The following is a 16186-nucleotide window of genomic DNA, read 5'->3' as shown; positions in this document are numbered from 1 at the left end:
CGGCAATTTCACTCGCGCACTGGTCAGCTTTTTCGTTGCCTGCAATTCCAATGTGGGATGGTATTTATATAAATATTATGTGGTTTACTGGTTACCCTGAGATGACTCGCCCTCGGATTCAGAGGCCTCGTTACTCAAGTGCCATAGGATTTTCTTTCTGAGAGTGTTGATAAAACGTTTGAAGGATCTGTCTTTCAATTGTGTATAAATTTCAGTTAACATATCGTATAGTCGCATTAGGTCGGAAGTAAAATCTTGAATAATTATATCAATAGGATTTTGCGCGCCACTAATATTGCTTATAAGAAGATTCAGTTGGTCAAAGTTGAGGACAAATGCGGGTGAATGATTTTCGATAAAATTTTTGGCTGGTTCAAGGTTATACGATTTTGATGATTTCGTTGCTCTATGCTCCTCGTTGCTTTTAATCTTCTTGGCTTTAGGTTTAGATGAAGGTACAGTAAAGGGTTTTTCTGTGTGACTTGTTTCTGGAGAAGTGAGAACCTCATTGATACTACGTTTCGACTGAAGGTCGGCATTAATGGCTATGGACTGTCCATGTTGCTAACTTCTTGATTTTCTTCTATATTAGGATTATTGAGATTATTTGCTGAGCTTTCTTCGATAGGAATATGTTCGTTAGATAGGAATGTAGCTGTAGGCTGAGGCATAGTTTCGGGTGAGGAAGAAGAGATAGGTTGACTGTTACTTGAACTTGCTATTGATTTAATTTTATCGGAACAATTTGCGGCAATGTGTCCAGACTTTTTACAGCTGTAACAGACCATAGTTTCTTGAGATAAGAAAATTCGATGTGTTGTATTATCGAAGTCTATGAGTCGGGTAAAGGTAGACTTCCGCACCAAGCGACCGAGACAGGAGACCGCGACAGGCGACAGATAGGCGAGGTCTCCCCACGACTGCTCTCAATGCAATTATATCAGGGTAGTTCTGCAGCCCGCGACCGAGACCAGCGACCAACTATCGTCTATTCGCGACCTATCTGTCGCCTGTCGCGGTCTCCTGTCTCGGTCGCTTGGTGCGGAAGTCTACCTTAAGAAGATATTGTGAGGACTAACGAATATTTGCCTTCTGAAGCTCTAAATATGATGGTATTCAGGAAGATTGGAACTGATTTTTAGAAAAGTGACTGGGGAGAGAAGATTAAGTCCTATTTTTTGTAAATAATCAATTAACAAACTGTGTGGTATAGTGGGACATACGTGTGGTAAAACGATACGTTCGGCTGGAGAAATCAGTCTTCTAGCTTGTACAGTATTATTCTCGATTTTTATTTGTCCGTGCTTTTGCATAAATTCGTCCACCAGTTGTTTGCTTGAAAGGTACATACATATCCTATTGTTCGATAATCGAGACGAAAATATAATATTTTTTGGTTGGATTAGATTGCCCAATGGAATTAAGTAATCTTGCAGCTTCGTATTTTCTAAGCCGCTGAAGACAATTGCTTGAAATTTGGACGGGAAAGATGTAGAAGTGGGTGAAGAATAGGGTTTATTGGTATTTGTCTGCAGTTGTTGTACATGTTGCGAGTCAGAGAGATTCCGAATGTTAGGTTCCATTTTTAATTTTAACTCGAGATATTTGTTCAAAACTAATACGGACCTGACCAGTAATTAAGCAGGAAATTAAACCAGTAACAAAACTGGAATAAGTTGTTCCTTATATCGTAATTATTGATGTTATTAAATAAGAATTAGTTAAAACTAGTTTATTACGTTAAATTAAACAAAGATTATACGATTAATTCACTTACTGGTATCTACTAATATTGGCATTTAACTATTTACAAAATAAACTATTACTTTTTCTACAAAAAATTTGCAATTTTGTTGGGACTAGAAATAAACACGCCATTCGGTAGGTCGTTCAGGGCCGGCCTTCACCGTACTTTTTACAGATCGAAATAGTGGGTTTGGTTGATATTTATAAAACTGCGTTCTTCCTGATTGGAAAATGTGAGCAAACTGAATCGACTAGTGTGCGAGTGAGGAGAGCAATCGCTTGTGCCACAGGATTCGTACAAGACGCGCGAACTTAGAGACGTGTCTTCGATCGACCCATGTGCGGACGGCCTTAAGAAAACTAAGCCGTTCGAGTTAGTGTGATCAGTTAAATAAAGTGAAAAAGCAGAGCACAGTGCGGCTAATGGTTAATTTTCAAGGGCAACAGCGATTTTTTATGTTAATTAAGTAGGAAATGCACTATAATTATAGTTAGATTTTAACACAATTGCGAACTTTGAAGACGACACGTGCATTTTAGCAGTCAGAAAAAACCTCTAGGAAGCAGCTACCATGCTACAAAATCCTGTTAAACCAACTAACATCTGGAGCAGATGATGGCGTATCAAATTGAATTAAACAAAATCTGTTTATGTCAATTTTACTAACAAAAAAGAACAACATATTCCAGTCAGTATATCCAGAAACCAAAGACCTTATGCAAATATGGCGAAATATTTGGATATGACATTAGATTCAAAGCTACGCTGGAAAGCGCATATAAAAAAAGGTAGCATTAGAAATTAAGGTCAGGAAGATGTACTTACTGGTTGATGGGAAAAAACCCACTCTGTCTAAGTCCTTTAACCGATATGGACGTATAAGATACAGCTATGGGGCTGTATACAAAAGAAAGTAACATCCAAATTATATAACCATATCAGAATAAAGTGTTAAGGAGCAACGTCAATGCTTCCTGGTACTTTAGAAATAATTATGATCTTCATCGAGAGCTCCAGGTGAATACGGTTAGCCAGACAATAAAGTAAGTTTGCCCAAAGTCATGAACAAACGTTCTCCTAGACAAGGCTAATCAGATAAGAAAACTTAAGAGAACGAAAACGTTTGAGTGAGTGCGTTAAGTTAAATAATGTTAAGTGAAAAAGCAGAGCAAAGTGCGGCTAAACTGTACACCTAATTTAGTAGTGTTATTATGTCATCATCATCATTATCAGTCAACTCAGATCTATCCACTGCTGGATATAGGTCTCCCTCAGTCTTTTCCATGTATTTCTGTTTTGTGCTGTTTGCATCTAATTTTTGTCGATCCGTTTTATGTCATCAGACCATCTTGTTGGCGGACGACCTCTACTTCGATATGGTTCTTGTCTTGGTCTACAGTGTATTATTCGCTGTGTCCATCTGTTATCCGACATTCTAGCTATGTGACCAGCCCAATTCCACTTTAGGGTCATAATTCTTTATATGGCATCCGTCACTCCTGTTCTCCGTCTTATCTCCCTGTTCCCAATTCGGTCCCTACGAGAAATGCCTAACACTGAGCGTTCCATCGCTCTTTGGGTAACACAAATTTCATTTCTTACTTTCTTGGTTATTGTTAAAGTTTCTGCACCATATGTAAGTACTGCCAACACACACTGATCAAAGACTTTTCTTTTGAGACACATAGGCAGTTCTGACTTAAGACATAGCTCAGCTTGCCTAATACCACCCAAGTGAGTTCTATGCGGCGGTTTAGATCGCACGTTTGATTATCTCTTCCTATGCGTATCTCATGCCCTAAGTACTTATAAGAGGTGGTTTCTTCAATAGGCACGCGGCATTTACTGAAATATTTTCGCCTAACACAAGATTTGTCATGATTAGTGTTTTTGTATGGTTGATTTTTAATCCGATCAGAAGAAGAGCTACAAGAACGAATAAAAAAATTAAAAAATAGAAAAGCACCTGGTCCTGATAAGATAAATAATAAACTGCTAAAATATGGAGGAAGAACACTACTTAAATGGCTCCTAAAATTATTTGTCGATATAATAAATATCGGAGTAGTACCAGCGGAATGGAAGGAAAGTCTCCTGCTACCGATACTCAAAAAGGGAGACTCGAAAAATCCTGAAAATTATAGAGGCATTAGTCTGATGAACAGCACATTAAAATTGTTGACTACAGTCATAAAAGATAAAATCGAGGAAAAAGCGAATATGGCAGATGAACAGCAAGGCTTCCGGAAGAACCGCAGCACAATAGATGCAATTTTTATTATCAGGCAAATAGTAGAAAAGTCTATTGAATATGGAAAACCAGCATACATGTGCTTTGTAGATTTAAAAAGTGCTTTTGACAGGGTGAGGCGAAATGATATCTTAAATTTATTACAAGCTGAACAAATAGACCACCAGATAATAAGGCTAATTAAGGAAATTAACAAGAACAACAAGACCAGAGTTATAATGTCAACAGGAGAAACAGAACTCATAGAACTAAAAGGAGGAATCCGCCAAGGAGACTCGCTCATCCCATTGTTATTCAATATGATGATGAATCAAATAATTCACAAAGTCAGAAAACGACATGGATACCACATGGGAGCGCATAAGATCACGATACTATGCTATGCCGATGATGCAGTACTAATTGCTGATAACGAGGATGACCTACAAAGGCAGCTCCACACTTTCAATCTCACAGCAAATAAATTTAATATGAGAATATCGGTAGAAAAAACTAAATGTATAGTGATAAGTAAAGAGCCGCGTAGATGCAAGTTAGAAATAGACGGCAAAATTGTAGAACAAGTAACGAAATTCAATTACCTAGGAGTAGAGATCACTAGTGACAGGAATATAAGAACAGAGACCACAACACAAGCGACAAAAGCGGCAAGAGTAAGTGGTTGCCTCCGAGAAACCATATGGAGAAACAAATATCTGACCATGGAAAGCAAAATAAAAGTATACAAGACAACAGTAAGACCTATCCTAACATATGCAGCGGAGACAAGGACCGATACAAGAAAGACGAAACAACAAATCAACAATATCGAAATGAAAGTATTAAGATCAATAGCGGGCATATCATTAAAAGACAGACAAAGCAACAGAAGTATACGAGAACGTTGCAAAATTCAAAATATTAACAGGTGGATAAAAACAAGAAAGAAAAACTGGAACGAACATGTAAATCGAATGGAACCAGATAGATTAGCGAACATCTGTAAAAACAACAAGCCGTATAGCAGAAGACCCGTTGGAAGGCAGCTGAAAAGGTGGAAAGACAATGTACAGTCAACAACAACTGAAACAGAATAAGAGGCAGACAAACAGAAGTAATCCTAGTCGCGCGAAGAAGAAGAAGAAGATTTTTAATCCAACTTGTAAGGAGGCCATGCATAGTTTCTCCAGTTGCGATGCTGCAACATCGATGCAGTTAGCAAAAATAACAATATCGTCAGCGTATCTCAAATGACTAAGTATTTCTCCGTTGATATTAATTCCTTTTTAACTCCGATTTGCGTTCTTAAACATATGCTCTAATAATGCTGTAAATAATTTTGGCTAAATTCTGTCTTCCTGTCGCACTACCCGTTTTATTTTAAATGCGTTGGTCTTTTTATCTGCCAGTTTCACGCTTGCTGTCGCATTTTGATATATGTATTTAATCATGTTTATATAGGTACATATAATCGTGTTATTCTCCTTTTCATGAACATTTTTCAGTGCGTCACAAATTATAGAAAAAAAGGTAAGTCCGTGATAATACACATTTATGACATTTATTCTAACGTGACATTTTAGTTAAATCTGACAGTTGTCAAATTTTATTTTCAATTTGGAATAAAACCAAATCAATTGTGTCTATTGCATTTATAAAATGGTATTTTCTTTCATTTGTATAGTCTTATAAATTGTACAGATTATATTGATAATATTATTATTTTATTTAATAAATAATTCTTTTTTGATTATGGCGCCATCTATCGACAACTAGAATAATCACCGAACTAGAATAATTACCGAAGTATTCCCAGACGTGCCTTTTTTTCTGTCACATACAATTTAATGCGTTAGAGAGAAATCGAAAAACTGTGACGCACTGAAAGATGATCATGAGAAAAAGAATATTATGTATTAAAGCTTAAAGATTATTGGGGAATATGATCTTATGTAAGTCTCCTCTAGTTTTAAATTAAGATAAAAGTAACTTGTTTAACATGTTATAGGGCTTTTCATCGACTGTCATTTGTTTCCAGCTTCTGCCGTGTGTGACATAATATTAATATATCTACGCCATACGTCTTTGTTTTGTATCATTGTTATATACCAATAACGTATGACGTAGATATATTAATATTATGTGACACATGACAGAAGCTCGAAACAAATGACTGTGACTGAAAAGCCCTACTGGTTATTGATCGTAGTAATGATCAGATAGAAATAATCATAAGATTTCTGCTTGATTTTCACTAAATAAAAAGATTATGTTTTGTTTACATAATAAAGAACATTTGCTACTACATATTAGAAATTTAATAACTCATTTAACGGGATTCTAGTGAATGTCAATTAAAACCGGTTGATGTCCAAAAGCCTGAAAGAATAATGCAAGCTATTTTAATGAAAGAAGCAGTCTCATGATGTCGTAAGCTCATAAAAATGGATAATTTTCACAGGCAACGGTAATATTATATGTTAATTAAGTTGGAAATGCACTATAGTTACCTACCTACCACGGCTTTATCCAGATTCTTTTATAATTTGCATTTTGCTTGCACGACTTGGCGAATTATTCTCCACTTAACATTTTTTCATTTTTATTCTTTCGTTTATTTCTAATCTTCATAAAACCGTCTACAGTAATCCTCGAAAACGTGATGCTGGAAATGGCGCTGTGCCATTCGTTACGGGTTGTGTTTGTATTTTTTATTTAAGAGATATATTTAGAAAGTAGGGTATTTAGTCCTGTCGCCAGGGGGTGTACAACGGCCTCCTTTATTCAGATGGACTTACCTAAGTTTTTTTTATATATTTTGACCCGTAGAACACGAATTTTTTGGGTAGCAGTTGATCCGGATGTCGATAAGATTGTTATCAACAAAGAACTTGAGGAATGACATAACATCGATTGTTCGCAAAACAAAACATTTTTTGGTATTTTTTGGGTCATTTTAAGCAATAAATGTTCCTACAAGTTTCTTCGTAGGATGCATAGTTTTCGAGATAAACGCAGCTGAACTTTAAAAAAATCGAAAAATTGCAATTTTTGAAGCCTAGTAACTTTTGATTAAAAAATAAAATAGCAATTCTGCTTACCGCATTTGAAAGATAAGTCAAATTATACCGGTTTTGATTATTTTCATTGCTAAAAATTAATTTTTAGCAATGTATTGAAAACATCACTCAAACACTATGTGTTTATAGCTTTGTTTAACAATAAAAACAATTAATTTTTAGCAATGCAAATAATCGAAACCGATAGAATTTCACTTGAACTTTCAAATGCGGTTAGCAGAATTGCTATTTTATTTTTTAATCAAAAGTTATTCATCCCCTCTGTGGCTCAGTGGTAAGAGCGCATACCTTTGGATCGAAAGGTCCGAATGGTCGTGAGTTCGAATCTCACGACCAATAAGTACCATTCTAAATTATAAGACCATTCTTAATAATATTTTTTGTTTACAATGACCCAAAAAATAGAAAAAAATGTTTTGTTTTGCGACAAATCGCTGTTATGTAATTCCTCAAGTTCTTTGTTTATAACAATCTTATCGACATCCGGATCAACTGTTACCTAAAAAATTCGTGTTCTACGGGTCAAAATACATAAAAAAAACTTGAGTAAGTTCATCTGAATAACGAAGGCCGTTGTACCCCTCCCTGGCGACAGGACTAATTTGGGGTATAAAGTAAAACCATTTGTGTAAAAAGAACGGATGAAAATAATAAATTTTATTATTGTAATGTAGATCCTATGAGCGAAAATGAGTCCAAAAAAACAATTAAAATCGGAAGAAGTGCATGGCTAATCTTGGTGTCACCAACAAATCTTAAGCTCCAGCGTAACCCAGCTCAGCTTATAGATAGCCTTAAATCTCACTTATTATACCGGGTGTCCACTTATATTTTCCCCCATTTTAACTGCCTATAACTTCTAAACGACTCAAGATAGAAATATGCGGTTTTCGCTGAAATGTTTTACTTTAGTAAAAGTTTTGTTTGAATGAATTGAATTTTTTATATCGCTTTTAAATAAAAAATGGGGGATTTTTGAAAAAAACATTGTTGACGTTTTTTATTGAAAAATCCAGTACATTTTTTTGTAAATTGAAAGAACGATCAATTGCCTATCCAGCGATATAAAGTTTTTTAAAATCGGTTTCCAAATGACTGAGTATGTAATCAATTTTTAAAATGAGAGATGCAATGTGGAAATCACATAACATAATATCAATTTGCTTAGTTATGTTATTTATGTATATGTGATAAACACGTTGCACCTCTTATTTTAAAAATTAATTACTCAGTCATTTGACAACCGATTGTAAAAAACTGTGTATCCATGGATAGGCGAATGACCGTTATTTTAATTTACAAAAAAATATACTGGGTGTTCCATTAAAAATAAGTCAACAAAGTTTTTTTCAAAAATCCGCCATTTTTTTTTTCGTAACTGAAAGCGATATAGAATAACTGAATCCATTCAGACAAAACTTTTACTAAAATAAAACATTCTATCGAAAACCGCATATTTCTATCTTGAGCCGTTTAGAAGTTATAGGCAGTTGAAATGGGGGAAAATATAAGTGGACACCCGGTATATGCTGCTCCATAATTTTCGATTTTTATCTAAGCACATCATAAATGATCTATCCATAGTTCAAAACAAAAAAATTTCTCGAATAAAAGTTACTTTTACGTAAGGAATGAAAATCTGAAATAAAAACTTGGGGTCTCCATTTAAGATTTCAAAGTTACTCCCCGCCCCACCTCTGGGGGGGGGGGGTCGTGTTTTTTGGCACTCGGTAGATTTTTGGAAATAATTGAACATGTATTTTTCAGTTTTTCGATACCATGTTTATTTCGAGAAATATTCGACCGTTCCGCTACTTTTGGGACACCCTATATAAGCAAGCTGAACTGGGCTAAGCTGGATCGATTTGTTGGTGCAACCAGGCCTAATTGATTTAGAAAATACTAATGAAAATAGTAATGAAAAAAACTGATTACGCAAAATAAACAGCAATTGATCTGATACACAGAATCACAAATATTATCTAAAGGTAGCTAGAGGAAAAGAAAGACTGTTAAACTGTCTTCCTTGATGCTGCACAGGTTTTCAATAAAATCTGGATTGAATGTTTGACTACTAGATAGCTCAGGAACCCGTAACTGTCTCCTACTGTATACTTCTTGGTACGAACTCTTTCTTTTATCGTTTCAACTGAAACAGTTACACCTGTAGCTTTCAAAAGCTGCCTTTGGAACTGCAGGTGAGAAATGGTTGGGTGTCTTCCAGCTGATTGGACAATTAAACGATCGAGGAGAGCCGTTATTACTTTTGGCGACTTTCCCTTGCTTTATTTTTGAGCTTTTCTAGTTCCTGTTACCTAGCATAGGTTTTGGACAGAACGATCTGTATTACGCCTAGCTCTAGAGCTATGTCCCTCTGAGAACATTACTTTCTCCACAAGACCAATAATCTTTCCTCGTTGTAAGTTCTATAACCATATATTAGGCATATTTTCGTTTTTGGACGCAAAAGTTAGTTTAATTATTTTCGTTTAATTTGCAACTCAAGCAAATAAGCTATACCGTACCGATTGTCTTATATATTTGTTTATTTTCAATAAAAACCTTTATTCTTCGCAACAATAACAAGTTTTTTCAAAAGAAATAAAGATTACTTTGAAATACATGGTGATTCCATATAAGTTTAAGTGTGTGTATAAAGTAAATATACAAATACTCTGGGCTAATTAGCAAAATAAAAGGAAAAGTTATTTACCAGCAATTTTATTGCTGGAATCGAATCTTATTATTGTATCTTTTAATAATATAGGTATGCAAAGTCCGCAGATAGTGTGCTACATTTTTTATAAACAAAATGGCGCCGACAAATCGTATTTTTTCAATGTTTGCTCTATAACTACAAAGATTTTAACTTTACACCAAAAACACCCAAATAAAAATTCACCGAAATTAAATTATGCAAAGAGACGTGTTTTTCCCGATTCACTTCGACGAAAACTTTCCCCGGAAAAAGCGGGTTTTTCCAACAAAATCTTTAATTTTCAACTAAAATTTTAGATAAGTATTTGTTAATGAATAATTAAATAACTTGGTAATCTAAAAGCCCTCTCGTGTGGATTATAATTCCAGAAGCCGATGGAAATTGAATAAACAGTTTAGCAACAATTGAATTGTTAATCAAAATTTTACGGTCGCTATAATAACGACAATAATTATGATGCATAAGAATAACTATAATTTTTTCATAAAAAGACAGTATACCAATCTAATGTACTTTACAGAATTAAAATTGGGCTATTTAAGCGGCCTCAGGAATATTTTAAAATTATAAACAATTTTTTGGCTTATAAACAAATAGAATATCTCGCGAAATATTAAACTAAATTAAATTGTGAAAACGGTATTCGAAAAACAGCGGCAGGACGCTTCTTTTAAAAGAAAAAACGTTTAATTATCACGAGTGGTTCCTGAGATAAAACCGGTCAAAGTTGACCAGAATTTACGGCAAAGATATAAACAATAGGATCATAATTTTCAAAGCATCACCTTTTTATTTTTGTCCTCTTTCTCCACACCAATTTTCATATCTTTAAAATACTCATAACATATATTATTATAATAAAAACTATCGATAATACGTGTGAAAATTGCCAAAAATAGCAAAATTCCAATTAAAAATTAGGTTGGAGAAAATGTAACCCTCAAAGATCAAAATCGGTATAAGTTAAAAAAATGCATTTTCTCGGCTTCTCATGAATTTATTTCCTTCATTCTTTTTTTGTTCCCTAATAACTCGAGTAGAGCCATCAAACTAACTCATTATTGAATGTCAAACTTGCTTTTGTTTTGTTATAATAGATTAATGTATTTAAAAGAAAAGAAAACTACATATTTTTTCCAGTTGTAGGCTTTTTTTAGATAAACTTACTACAAGTGTACCTTTTAAAGTTAAAAACATAAATATTCTCATTTGAAAGCTGTATAATTATTTAAACAATTTTATTTAAACAAATTAAAATTTTGTGTTATAATAAATAAATTAATTTATTATAACAAAACAAAAGCAAGTTTGACATTTAATAATGCGTTAGTTCGATGGCTCTACTCGAGTTACTTGGGAACAACAAAAGAATGAAGGAAATTGCTCCATGGGAAGCCGAGAAAATGCATTTTTTTAACGTATACCGATTTTGAACTTTGAGGGTTACATTTTCTTCAACCTAATTTTTGATTGGACTTTTGCTATTTTTGGCAATTTTCACACGTATTATCGATAGTTTTTATTATAATAATATATGTTATGAATATTTTAAGGATGTGAAAATTGGTATGGAGAAAGAGGACAAAAATAAAAAGGTGACGGTTTGAAAATTATGATCCTATTGTTTATATCTTTGCCGTAAATTCCGGTCAACTTTGACAGGTTGTATCTCAGGAACTACTCATCATAATTAAACGTTTTTTCTTTTAAAAGAAGCGTCCTGCCGCTGTTTTTTGAATACCGTTTTTACAATTTAATTTAGTATAATATTTCCCGAGATATTCGATTTGTTTATAAGCCAAAAAATTCTTTATAATTTTAAAATATTCCTGAGGCCGCTTAAATAGTCCAATTTCAATTCTGTAAAGTACATTAGATTGGTATAGTGTCTTTTTATGACAAAATCATAGTTATTCTTATGCATCATAATTATTGTCGTTATTATAGCGACCGTAAATTTTTAATTAACAATTCAATTGTTGCTAAACTGTTCATTCAATTTCCATCGGATTCATTTCTATACGAAAAGGGCTTTTACACTACCAAGTTATTTAGTTATTGATTAACAATTACTTATCTAAAAGTTTAGTTGAAAATTAAAGATTTTGTTGGAAAAACCCGCTTTTTCCGGGGAAAGTTTTCGTCGAAGTAAATCGGAAAAAACACGTCTCTATGCAGAATTTAATTGTGGTGATTTTTTATTTGAGTGTTTTTGGTGTAAAGTTAAAATCTTTGGAGTTATAGAGCAAAAATTGAAAAAAACACGATTTTCGGGCGCCATTTTGTTTATAAAAAAAGTAGCACACTGTCTGCGGACTTTGCATACCTATATTATTAATACATACGATAATAAGATTCGATTCCAGCAATAAAATTGCTGGTAAATAACTTTTCCCAAAAATGGCCTATTCTCTAATTCTATTCTATTCTATTCAGACTAAAAATAAAGAATCGTATTTGTAAAATATTGCAAACATAATAGTCCTACAGAAAGAGTGCATTAAAGTATGTTATATATCAGACCAACTCTGTATATCTTGCATGCAAACCGCCCCGAACTGTGTACACAATGGATGTATTAAGGGTCTCTTATTACCGGTAATTTTAAAAGTCAACCAAATAATTTGATCCTAATATTTAGACACAGCTACACGAGTAGACATTCGCATAAATCTTATAATTTAAATACACGTAACTCTATTCCGTACAAAAGGTCTTCCGTATATACCTCCTTTTCGGATGCCTGCATATAAATTGGCCCTTACAATAAATTACGATAGAGTTGTTTTGCAAGCAAAGCCGCGAGGTGTTCACGTGTAACATCCACGGCTACTAGATTCAATGCCTTTGTGTGCAATAGAGTGACGTACACAAAAGAGAACAAAAAATACGTACCTGAAATAAATGAGACACACCACGGAGTGTAGCAGCATATTTACGAGATGATACCCCATGGGCTCTAATTGCCCGAATAAATAGTTCCAACGGAACGTTAGAACGCAAAGAGGGCGAAAGGATTTGTGGCTTTGTTCCTGAAACAATGGAAAATTGGTCGTTAGTATATTATAGCGCTACTTTTTGCGGCAAAACTAATAAACTGTGTCAACAATATAACCATCAACACAATAAAATTTCATTTAATATGCGTTTAATATATCTTAGGTAAAGCACAGTATTTTGTTGCAAGCTCCGCATTTGTATTGCATTTTGTAAAACGATTTATCTGCTTGATTATTAAACAATAAAAATAATTATGACTTGCTCATGTAACTTAAATAACTAATATCTTTAGAGAATATCCCTTTGCTAAATTTGGTCGATCGTAGTGATAAATTTATTACATTTTTTAGCAATTTTAATATCTATATGCTTTTTAATATATAATTTTTAATTCTAAAGAATCGTACCACATATGCAAAATAAAATAATTATTGTAATATAAAAAGCAGATTCCGTTACACATGTAGGTATACACATTATAATATTGAATCCCTTTTGGGATACGCTTGACGTTGAAATCAATGTGAAGAACTACACAATTATTTCAAAGAAACACTAGTTTATTCAATTAGCCTACCATATCATAGTAACAATAGGTTAATAATTAACAATAATTAGAAAATAAATCAAATGAAGTATTAATAAGAGTAAATGATTGGATGAATAAAGTAAAATTAACAATATCAGATTCAAAAACAACATATAGTTTAATAAAAGAAAATTTAGAAAGAGATCCAATTATAAAAATTAGAAGGAAAATAATAAAAAGAAAAAAGGAAACAAGATATTTAGGTATTATAATAGACGAACAAAAATTATTTACAAAACACATGAGTTGTGTCTGTGAAAAGGCAACAAAGATATAGCATTGCTAGTCTAGCACAGAAGGAATATAGAATTTCGTTCCGACAGATGAGAATATACCTAAGTACAATACTTGCATCAATTGTAGGGTACGGTTCAAGTGTATGGGCACATAGATTAATAAATAAAAAAAAATGCAGAAAAATTAAATAGAGCTCAGAGAGGATTTCTTGTAAGAATGACGGGAGCATTTGGAACAACTGCAATACAGGCACTCACAGTTTTAACTGGAGTAATGCCAATGCATTTAGAAACACAAAAAAGAGCATGTAATTATTGGCTAAAAAAGAAAAATATGAAAAAATAATACAAATAATAGGATTAGATATAAGAAATAAAAGAGAATTAAAAGAAATAATAATAGAAAAGGACAAAATGAATGGGAAAATTCAACAAAATCTAGACGTTTATACAATTTTATACCAATATTAGAAAACATTCCAAATTATTTTAATCCAAAACAAGGTTTAGTACACTTTTTAACAGGACATGGACCGTACCCAACATATTTGGAAATATTTAACTTAAAAGATGATGCATATTGTGAATGTGGAGAACTAGGTACACCAGAACATATAGTGTTACATTGTGAAAATACTATAGAAAATTAAGAACATAGAGAAATGAGAAGAAGATTAGAAAGAATTGAAATAAGAGATATATTACAAAATGAAGAATATTTTGGAATATTAAACAATCTAACAGAAATAATATCTAAAAAACAACAAGAAATTTATAATAATAGAAGAAGACAACAAATAATCCAACCCTGATGAAGTTGAGTAAGATAAAGTTAAAATAAATAAAATAAAATATAAATTCAAAAATAGATATTCACAATTATAATAATAATAATTCAATATAAAATAAATAAATAAAAATAAAAATTCAATAAATAATTCATTAAATTAAAAAAAAACTACCAACTCTCTTCTGAAAATAGAAGAAGTCTTTATAACTTAGAAGGGAGTTGATAGTACCAAAAATATTTTAACAAATATATACTGTTTCTTTAAATTTGTTAAATGTAATTAATAGATTATGGCAAATTATTAATTGTAAAAATAGATTTAGTAGTTTAGTAAAAATTGTAAAAATATAAAAAAAATATCTGTAATCCCATCAGGAAAAAAAACGACCTGGATTAGTCACTAGAGGCCAGGTCATATGTATGAACAATAAATAAAAAATAATAAAATAAAGAAGTAAGAATAGGTTGTTCAATAAGTTTTGTGGTTTTATAAGAAAAACACAATTTTGTGGTTTGCAATACACTTTATTTTTCAATATAGTCTCCCCGAACTCAATACACTTGTTCCAACGACAATCTAATTTTGTGGATTCCATTTGAATTTTTTTAGGTACTCAAACAGATGGAAGGCGCTTGGGGCTAAATCTGCTCAACACGGTGGATGCTCCAACAGTTCTAGCTTTAATTTATGGATTTTAGCCGTTGTTAAAAAGGCTCGTATGCCATGGTGCATTGTCCTGATTAAAAAGGGTTTTCTTCTTCTGAACACTGAGTCTTTTTTCACGAATTTTTTCCTTCGGCTGGACTAAATGGTTACAATAATATTCAGAATTTATTGTTTCACCAGTTTGCAAGTAGTCCAAAATTCAAGTAAATAAAATATAAGTAAATAAAATGCATATCGCATCCCAAAAAACTGACGCTAACACCTTCTTGGTTCATTTCTGGACATAAACTCATTTCGAAGCCGAAGAAACCAGTTTTTTTTCTTTTATGGCCTTTGCGAGCCATGCCCATTAAGCTAGCAACATTTCTTAAAATTAAAGCGTAACTAAACCTGTTTTAAACGGATTTCGTGATGCTTTGGGAACACGGGAGGCACTTTTTGCTGTGCAAGTGCTATTTCAGAGATATAGGGATGTAAATTGTGATATATACGTATGCTTTATAGATTACCAGAAAGCATTTGACAGCACTGGCGAAGCGTCCATGTAACCACTGTTACCATTGGTAACAGTTAAAAATCTTGCAAATAAATATTTTATGACGATGAATAATTATATTTACCAATATTTTTACCAATAGAAATATATTATTATATTATGTGGTAATAGTACCTAACTCAGTAAATATCTCACTAAATAGCCAACTACTCGTAGACACGAAAATATTGGCGAGTTTATGTGACTCCGTTGCACTTTATTATACTCTGTTACCAGACTCATTTCTGGTGACAATGGTTATATACGCACGCTGGCGCTCGGGACCGGGTAGTGACTGAAAATTTTGAAGAAGCGACGGCATAAGCGCGCTGTGTATCAGTAGGGCTGTTACCAAATTTAAAATTGGTGACAGTACCTATAAAAAGTGTGCGTGCAGTTAACCATAGATGAGTGTCGCTTCTTAATCGATCAACTACTTGAAAAGTAATTCTCCTTGTATAATTTTGAAGAAAAAAATGAGATTATTAAAAATGAAAGACCTATTTTAAACAATTTAAAAAAGGAATAAAAAAAAGTAGTTCGATATTTTAAATTTAGTTGGTACAGTGAAAATCCTTGGTTATATTATCGTT

At 32.9% G+C, this 16186-nt stretch overlaps 1 protein-coding gene across 1 annotated transcript in view; it reads right to left on the bottom strand.

The window, feature by feature from the left end:
• Nucleotides 1–16186, bottom strand: part of LOC114333014 (protein O-mannosyl-transferase Tmtc3) — a 1018587-nt gene that overhangs the window by 810743 nt on the left and 191658 nt on the right. Inside the window, exon 2 of the mRNA XM_050651491.1 lies at nt 12672–12808. Within this exon, the coding sequence (XP_050507448.1) occupies nt 12672–12808 (137 nt within the window). The remainder of the gene's footprint in view (nt 1–12671; nt 12809–16186) is intronic.

The sequence above is a fragment of the Diabrotica virgifera genome, chromosome 5 (genome assembly GCF_917563875.1).
Source record: "Diabrotica virgifera virgifera chromosome 5, PGI_DIABVI_V3a".
In the NCBI taxonomy this organism is placed as follows: domain Eukaryota; kingdom Metazoa; phylum Arthropoda; class Insecta; order Coleoptera; family Chrysomelidae; genus Diabrotica; species Diabrotica virgifera.
Note: the sequence above shows the minus strand (reverse complement) of the source record. Positions and strands in the feature narration are given on the sequence as shown.